This window comes from Sesamum indicum, linkage group LG13, assembly GCF_000512975.1.
Source record: "Sesamum indicum cultivar Zhongzhi No. 13 linkage group LG13, S_indicum_v1.0, whole genome shotgun sequence".
NCBI lineage: Eukaryota > Viridiplantae > Streptophyta > Magnoliopsida > Lamiales > Pedaliaceae > Sesamum > Sesamum indicum.
This window is the reverse complement of record NC_026157.1, coordinates 3,365,230-3,374,178: the sequence shown is the minus strand read 5'-3', so window position 1 is coordinate 3,374,178 and position 8,949 is coordinate 3,365,230. Positions and strand designations below refer to the sequence as shown.

The 8,949-nt window shown below is 37.7% G+C and overlaps 2 protein-coding genes across 3 annotated transcripts in view; both read right to left on the bottom strand.

Moving 5' to 3' along the window:
* The window catches only part of LOC105176285 (protein WVD2-like 7), a 3,822-nt gene extending 1,750 nt beyond the window's left edge, over positions 1–2,072 (bottom strand). The window contains exons 1-5 of one of the 2 annotated variants that reach the window (XM_020698680.1): positions 1,712–2,072; positions 978–1,562; positions 530–877; positions 362–423; positions 187–261 (exon numbers count right to left, since the gene is read on the bottom strand). In XM_020698680.1, coding sequence (XP_020554339.1) covers positions 187–261; positions 362–423; positions 530–877; positions 978–1,562; positions 1,712–1,780 — 1,139 coding nt within the window. In that variant the 5' untranslated portion in view covers positions 1,781–2,072. The remainder of the gene's footprint in view (positions 1–186; positions 262–361; positions 424–529; positions 878–977; positions 1,563–1,711) is intronic. The other variant, XM_011099031.2, reaches the window with a different exon arrangement.
* Positions 2,601–8,224, bottom strand: LOC105176284 (peptidyl serine alpha-galactosyltransferase-like). Its single transcript, XM_011099030.2, has 8 exons — positions 7,550–8,224; positions 7,134–7,304; positions 6,625–6,868; positions 6,203–6,403; positions 5,212–5,678; positions 4,508–4,672; positions 4,128–4,371; positions 2,601–3,951 (listed from the first exon to the last, which is right to left on the bottom strand). The coding sequence occupies exons 1-8, from the start codon at positions 7,981–7,983 to the stop codon at positions 3,259–3,261; spliced, it is 2,619 nt and encodes an 872-aa protein (XP_011097332.1). The 5' UTR covers positions 7,984–8,224; the 3' UTR covers positions 2,601–3,258.

Genomic DNA, 8,949 nt, shown 5'->3' with positions numbered 1-8,949 from the left:
ATCAATTTACCGTCTACTTTTATCAATGTGAAATCTTTACTCCCTATTTTTATACATATCGTCTGCTTTTATAAATATGACATCTTTACTTCCTAGTTACATGTCATCAAACTCAATGCGTCAACCTTATATATCTATCACAGGATCAATGCAAATAAAACAGAGGTCAGCAATCTTCAAACGTACACAGCAGAGAGAATGTGCCATTTAGGTCCAGTCGTTTTCCTCCCGGAGGCAGAGGGATCAATTGGAGTTTTCAACCTGTATATTAAATAATTTCCACAAAATCATCAAAATATGGATGCTGTTCGCATGATTACTTAAGCTGTATACGAATCTTCAGAAAAGTTAAATTGGGCACCTTCTGTTCTCCGATCGAGGGGTAGCTGCAGGATAGTTGGAGACAGCCTTTGTTGTAGATGCCTGCGGTTCAGAAACAATACCGGAGTCAAAATTCCTTTATAATTTCTTCACTGAAACAACAACATGAGATATTGCCACGAAAGCCAGGGGATATAGCATAAATCACCAGAATTGGAGTCCTGCAAGCTTTAGGTGTTCTGGAGGAAATGGGAGCAAGCACTGAATCAGTCTTCTTGGCTGCAGAGGATTGCTCATTATCGTGCTCTTTAATAGGGATTAAGTTAATTAATTCGCGCAAAGACTGGGGAGAGGGCCTCTTTTTGTCTATAGAGTCCACACTAGACTTCCTTGTACTTTGGATGACATTGTTTTCTTTCTTGCAACGGGGAGTAACTGGCTTTGAAGGTGTAGATGGAACTTTCCATGTTTTGCGTTGAATCGACGACTTCAATGAAGAAAGACCGGACTTTTTCTTGCTGGTTGCTGTCGAGACATCCTCAATAGCAACAGAATTCTGCTACATGGATACAGACAACTCAATGTTATGGAATAAGTTTCAAACTTTTAGCCAAAGAGGGGGGGAAAAAAAAAAAAACAAAGCCCAAAGGTGTCACCTTTAGCAAAGGCCTCTCCATCAGAGGTGTTCCACTTCCCTCAGACCCAGAAAATGTCTCCTGATTTTCAAGAATGTCAAGCTGGTTGATAGAGTTTCTTCTGTTCACAGACCTCTCCCGTAAGACTTCATTTCCTGTTATTTCCACCTTTGACTCTTCTGTCCTAATTTCTGCTACAGCAGTTGAACCGTTCTTATTAGCATTCGCTTCACTATCTTCCATCACATCCTGAATCTTGGGCTCCTCCTCCATTTTCTCATCAAGAACCAATTGAGAATTCAAAACGGCTCTTTGCTGATTACCACCACTATTATCAACATTTCCCTCAGCTTCTTTTTCAGCTTCAACTTTTGCAGCATTTTCTTGCTCAAGTAAAGCTGCTGCAGCCTTTTGAGCTGCAATTTTCTTGTAATGAGCCTCAAAGAAAGCCTTCTTCTGCGCCACAGATCCGGGCTGGGCATACCTTTGTGCCTCCTCAACATACTTCTTGTGTGATGAAAATGTCGACCATCTCTCCCATGACAACGATTCAGTCATAAACCTTCCAAATGAGACCGACTCCCCAAGAACATGAAAGCGGTTCCCCTGCACCACATGGAAACTTGCAATTTTCACAAACCAAAGGTTTCAAGAATTCAAACTACGGCTAGTATTTCCAAGAATCATGCAGCAGCTTCTTTTCCACTGACAAACAGTCTACTTCATCAGAAAAACAAAGAAAGACAGAAACAAACCTGTTTGGATTCATTGGGCATGGCAGAAGCATAAGAGAAGCCATGCATGAGACAGGCCGAATCTCCCATTCTAGTTGCAGAGGTTCTGCAGAATGGAGAAGGAAGCTACTTAATAAAAAAAAAAAAAACAGAATCCCTGAGAAAAAGAAAATCTAATCTTTGTTCTTGTGTGCTTCTTTCTTCCGTCCGTTTTATTTTCTTTTCATTTCGGGCATGTGACTGACGGACATCTCTCTCTGTCTTAGGACTTGAATTTGAAATTTAAAATGAAAAAGCAAACGTTGGGAGAAAAAGTGTAGGCCACGCAGAGGGGAGGAGAGTATAATATTGTTTTTTGTTTGTGGGGTTTTGAACATTTAGGCTTCTTTTTCTGCCTTAGAGTGGTCCCCACTTGTTTGAAAATTATTAACGTTTTAAGTTATTAGTAACGTTCAATTTGTTTGAAGTTTTCTATGTTTTGTTTCTAAAATATTAATACAAAATAAAACTAATTTGAAATATTTTAATTCAAATTAATTATGACGCGAATGGAATCTAGATCACTTGTAATTTCAATTATGAACTGTTCGTATTTATCCACTGCATTACAGATTTAAGTACAGACAATCTAAATTATCAAGTGGATTTGAAAAATGAATTCTTGATATTTGTCAAGTTATCACTGTCTGTATTCGCTTAGGGTCAGGAACAAAAAAGAAATGTAGGAAGTCCAGGGCGCACAACGGCACCAGAATCGAAAGTCAAAGCAACAACACACGATATTTAAAATATTAATGTTGATAATAGTAATCAAAATGCCTATAGTACTCTAGGTATAAGTCCTTTTCTTTTGGACATATAACTTCAAAAATTATGAAATAGAAAAGAAAAATAAAGAATGATAAACCCCCAATAACTACATCCAAGATTTTGTTGCTCCCAAAAGCTCAACCAAATGTATTATATTAGTGTCAACGAAATTATAATAGAAGATCCAAACTACATTAAATGGAATCTTTGTACACTCGATTCAGGTCGGGTCAGTCAGTAATAAAGAAGAAAAGCTTAGAGCGGATAGTGGTAATTTAATAAGGAGTCTGTCACTATGACTTGGTTTTTTCTTTTTCCAATGGGTTATGAGCGAATGCTTTATGCAGATTGTCTTGAATATTCGTATAAGATAGTCTTCTTGTAGCATGATGATGCCTTATGCAGATCCACAAGAAATTTTCTTAATTCCAATGCTTGGACTACGTATTCCATGTCAAGTTTGAAGCTCCACAAGTCTAAATAGACAGCAATTGAAGAGAAGCCAATTGTTGTCATTTCAAATTAGCAAGTAGGTTCATTTTCCAGAATGAGCCACTCAACTTGATGATATGTCTTGATTCACTTCTTGACCGTGCAGCAGCGGCAACTGAATGGACTCTTCGTGGGAATGATGTCTTCTGTTAGCATGGAATGTCTGTGCAACATATCCACGCTGCGCTCTTGGTCTCAGATTTCTTGTTTTTTACTTTTCTCCTTCTTACAGTATTTCAGCGTTCCAGAGATGCTTATGTTGCCACTTATATCCCAGTGTCCTGATAAGCAGTTCTCCTCTTGGTCCTCAATGCTTTACCTCTCTTTCTCTGTCCTCTGTGATTGGAAATAATCATCAATATTACTGCCAGAAAAGAAAGGACTGAGAATGCCAAGAGGCCAACTATCCAGAATCTCACAGAAGTGAATGTTTGGTTGGTCACTTCTGGTGTTTGCTTGTTCACTTCAGGTGGTGATAATTCTTGAGATTCATTCTTCAGCTCTGAATTATGTCTCAAGGCATCAACTTTATCAATCTTTCCCAATTTTCTCGAGGCAGTAATTTCTTCACTGGCGGAATCACTATTTGGTGGTGGCAAGATAGGGTGATCAGGGGTCTCTTGAATTGGAGGAGAAAATGTACTTGGATCAGGGCATTTCTTTCTCTCATGGTGACTTCGTAGAGCCTCGTTCAAGGAATTTACACACTCTATGCTAAGCAAGTCCCGTTGTACTGAATCCTCATTAGAACGATTGAGAGTGGATGGATCAGGAGGGTCAGGGAACTTAGCCCAACATTTGTTAACCATATCTGAATTTGTCCAGTTAGCTTTATTGAAGCTCCAGTTACCAACCCGAAATTCCGAGCTGTAGTGGAATACTCTGTATTTGACACCAGGTACAGGAACATGTCCTGGGTATACCAGAATCTTGTTGCTTATGACATGACGAAAATTCAACTGAAATGGACAAGTATAAAAAAAAAAAGGTTATTAGCCCTCAAAATGTCACATTTACTGAGAAGCAATGAGTAGTACAATTGAGCAATCATGGAATCTTCCACTTTCAATTCTGCAACTTCTACGACGTAAAAATGATTTGAAAATTTCTTTGTAATAAGAAAATAGCTAAATACCTCTGCTGCAGCAAAGGAGTAACCATACATCTGGCTGTTCCAACCAGCTTCATGAATATCTCCCGTCATGTTTCTTGACCAATGGGCCATCTCAGCTCGGACTTGCTCAGTTTTATGCAGCCAAAGCAAAGCAAATCTCTTGAGTTCCCTTATTTGCATTATGATCACACCTCCAACCTTACTGCAAGCCTGAGGATAGCGGGTATGGGATTTTGCAATCTCATTTTCACAGCCAATCAGGTTGCTGTCACAGCATATAAAAAGATTCAGCTGAAAATCTGCTACACAGAGAAGACACATTCATGCTCTTTAAACACTAGAATTAGTTGGATACTTAGTGCAGAATTGGAAGGGATGAAAAAAGATCATTGATTTCTTACTCATAGGGAGCGGAAACAGGTCGTCCCTTAGACGCATTGAACTCCCATGGTGTAATAGGTCCTCTCATTATCATGTCCGCATCCAGGATCACTATGTACTCTGCATCAGTTTTCACATGGTTGATCCAATGTACAACTGCAGCTGGTTTATTAAGTGCAGGATACCTGTCATTGCATATAGATTTCAGAGATCAATTCAATAACGAGATACTTTTATCCCCCATTTTGTGTACTTGCTTTCTCAATGCAGTGTTGCTTCAATCAATCATCTTTGAATTGGTGAAAATTAAGTTGGAGTGAATAGTACAGAAAATGAGATATTTTCACTTTCTGTTTGATATTTGTTCCTGAGGGTGGAGAGACTGGGAATTACTAGTGGAAATAGAAGAAAGAAGGCACATACTTATATCAGAAGTAAGCGTTGACCAGGAAGAAGAATTAGAATTGAAAAACACTGGATACAGTTTTCGAAGGTACAATAGTCTGTTTGATGGCAAGACATTAAGGCAGGAAAAAAAATTTCCTCAGTTTTTAAAGCTTTATTATCTTCAGCAATAGAGGTGAGGTTGACCAATCTAATCAAACAAAACAGCAAGTCAGTTACTCTTTGTTTTGTTGCCAATTCTATAGCATTACAATATGTTTTCTTAAATAGGTAAAACCTTTATGGTATTCCGAAAGTTGAGCAAGGCAACAGATGTTACCAATCTCCTGTAATCGGATGGCGGCTCATGGATGGGACATAATGCGTGGGAGCTAGATCGTGTCCTTTGTATTGCTTCAAATCCTCTTCTGTACAACACAGAAGCCTTGTGATGGTCCCAGGCTGACCGCTCTGGTAAAAACTGTGGACAAGCCCCACAGTCTGCCAGTCAAAGTAAGGAGCACATTCTGCTGAGAAAACGGTATGTATGTTTGGATATACCTCTTTCACATCTGGCTTCTGTACATTAACTTCCATTATTCGACGGCTTTGCTTAGTCAATTGTTTTGACTGAGTTATCTTTGTAAATGTTCTACTCCTTACGGAACTCAAGTACTTGAACCCATTGGGTCTGGGGCAACCATATGCAGCATGTTGCAGTAATAAACCTTCATTCAGGGTATTGACACACTCTATACCTAGAAACAATGTCCTACTTTTGTTTCGTTCAGATTCCATTTCTTCCACCTGCAAGAAGGGTAACAAGTGTATCTCAACAAATTTGAAGTTGAACTATAATATAATTAAACGTCAAAGTGGAGGTGGTTTGGGTCCTCCAGGCATACTAGCATTTAAGTGATGAATGCTTGTGGAAAACAAGTAAAATCATAGATGTCATCCTGAGAACTAATGTTTCCCCTACAAATGTGTAGCCCTTTTACAAATGTTTCTAGATAAAGAAAAATTAGCTAGTTGCTCTGTTTGTTCACTTGTCTCATTACACTAAGATGTGACAAGCAGAACCAAATACAAAAATACAGTTATAAATCTTATCAACAATTCTAACAAGCAACAGCAATAAATTTTTAGAATAATATAAGAGAGCTGAGACATTTCCAGCAATATCATTTTTATGCTATACAGAGAATCTTTGGTGCTTAGTGATGGAGTTGGAACTCTCTGATTTCATCCAAGTTGGAAGAACATTGAAAATGCATGAGCCTAGATTTCAAAAGCAAACTCGTCCATTTTAATACATATTATCCATTTACCTCTCTCAGATAAGGAGGTTCAGGAAAGAGCCGCCAACAATCGTACACAATGTTGTCTTCATGATGCTCTAATTTACCAAATGACCAATTTCCAATACTAAAAGGCAGGCCATAGTGCATAAGAATTGGATCAATGTCCTCTCGAGGACTGTAGCCTGGGTAAACCATCAAGTTATTATCCATCTTGTGGTGGAGCCCCACCTGGCAAAACCAAGCCACATTGTCATGTATGTATGTACAAAATATGCGTGATATGTACCTATGAGATGCAAAAAAAAGCATTAGATCATGCAAGGACCCTTGATATCCAATCTTTTCCCCTTTTTACAATGTTTGAATAGAAACAGATATAGCACTCTACAGAAGGATGAAATATGAAAAAGTTTACTCTAAATGAAAAAATGTGTACAGAAAAAACCTACCTCTGCAGCAGCAAAAGAGTATCCATACATTTCAGTGATCTTCCCTTTTCCATATATGTCACCGGTATAATTAGCTACCCAATGAGCTCTATCTTGCCATACTTCTTGAGTTTTTGATAGCCATATGGCTGCTAAAGCTCGAAGATCATCTATATGCAAGGCTAAAAGCTGACCAACATTGTCACATAGTTCAGGGTGCTTTCTGTGCAATTTAGCAAGAGCGTCATCACATCCAACCAAATACCTGGCAAAAAATGCAGCCCTTGTTTGAAAGTATTCTCCAGAGAAATATTATAAATGACAATTTCCTTAACTTAGTGTCAACGGCCTCTGTACATAGGAACGAAATTATGTATCATTGTGCGATGGCCCAAATCATTTGCTGCAAGGAACTGGAATTCAAGTTCTTGGAGGATGGCTTCTACGATCATATGTAAATCTCAATTTGATTCCTACTGATGAATGGATAAAAAAGACACAAGTAATCAGTAGGATGATTAGTGTATTACCCACAGTATGCAGCAACAGGTCTGCCTTTATCTCCTCCAAGTTTCCATGGTATGATTGGACTCCGAATCAGCATATCCACATCCAGAATTACTACCCAATCAACATTCTCTGCATCTTTACTATGTTTAAGCCAGTGTACGATCGCAGCCGGTTTATTAATTGCTGGATACCTGCAGAGTCCCAGACAAATATCATAAAAAGAAAAAACAATGTTGACTGAATAAATGATTCCACATAGTCAGAAGTAAATTTAACTAAACAGTAGAGTGATCATCAGTAACTCGAAAAAAACTGCTGTAACACCAAAAGATGCATGCTCAATAACTGTGACAATCTCTCTGTGTTCCAGCTACAGAAAGCAAAATCGGATAATCAAACAAACCCTTGGATCAAACAGTAACTAAAACAAACTCACCGATCACCAGTGTTTGGGTGTCTACTCAAAGAAGGAACCTCAAGCGTTGGCGCCAAATCCATTCCTTTATAAGTCCTCTTCTCCTCATCCGTACAGAAAAGAAGCCGGGTAATGGGGCCGGGCTGTAAGGCCTTACGGTGGCTGTGCATTAGTCCCACCGTTTGCCAGTCGAAGAAATTCCGGCACTCCACAGAGAATAGCGTATGTATCCTGAACGGCGCCGTCAGTCCCCCCACATTGTGGTCCGACTTTTGGGCGCAACCACTGCCCATCAACAGTCCCGGCGACAGCATAGCCGCCATTACAACAAGAATCCTGCTCATCTCCATTGCAACATGAGGATCAAATAAATTTGGGTTTTTGCTACAACGATCCGAATCGCCAGTATTAGTAGAGATCACAGGGTTTAGCTTCTTCTCCGGTCGTTTTTCCATTTCCCCTCAATTTAATAAATGATTCAAAATCAGGATTGCGGAACAAAATTAGAATACGACAGCAAGAATGAGAAGTGTAATAAACATTTAGTTCATGCATTTATTCAAGTATTCCTCTCTTTTCTGGGTTCATGCATTCAGGCTACGTGCTTCCGATGTAGCAGTTGGATCTCAGTTGGGTATTACGGGTAGGATCTCGTCATGGAGCATTTGACTCCACACATTCTGATCAAAGCCCAAAATGAAGGCCGTCAAGGATCCATACCTTCATGCATTATAAGCAGTAGCTCCTCATTTTTATGCTGAAAATAAATTATATAAAAAGTTATAAATTAAGCACTAGTAAAAATTTGGAGTGTTTGAAAATAGAGAAAAATTAAAATCAAAGTGTTTGAAAAAACAACTTAATATTTATAACTCTATTAATAAGCTACATAATTTAATAACGAGTTGATTATAAATTTTAGCTTAAATCAAATTAATTTATCAAAAAAAAGAATTTGTAAAACAAACACCTTTTTCAACTTATTATTAGTGAAGTTGCAAAAAAAAAATAAATAAATAAATAATTTCAGATTATTTTCAATAATAAACTGATAAACACTTGGCAAAAATAAACTACAAACACCACTTAGTATAAATGTAAGAGCTTGTTTGGTGAGTGAGAAATAAATGTATAAAAAAAATAAAAAGTAAAATATATATATATATATAAGAAAAAATTTAGTGTTTGATTAGACGGAAGAGAAGTAAACCGTAAGTATTTGAAACCTTTTCAAAGTCTAATTTTATTTTCTTCCAAAGTTAACGTATAATGTCAAAAAAAGATAACCATGTAAAGAGTATTCATGACTTTATTTGATGAATACTTTTACTAATAAATTTTTAAACTTACTTTTTAGCTTTTTAGTAACTTTAAAATTTAGCACAATATTAGCTTGTTTATTTTTTTAAAACAAAATAAAA

What these genes read in the sequence shown, in the direction of transcription:
- LOC105176284 (XM_011099030.2), bottom strand. Translation starts at nt 7,983, where the DNA reads ATGGAAAAACGACCGGAGAAGAAGCTAAACCCTGTGATCTCTACTAAT. An exon ending in CCTGTTGCTGCATACTGTGG is followed by an intron (nt 6,869 to 7,133) that starts GTAATACACTAA and finishes ATTTTTTGCCAG; the next exon opens with GTATTTGGTTGGATGTGATG. An exon ending in CCTGTTTCCGCTCCCTATGA is followed by an intron (nt 4,372 to 4,507) that starts GTAAGAAATCAA and finishes ATGCTGTGACAG; the next exon opens with CAACCTGATTGGCTGTGAAA.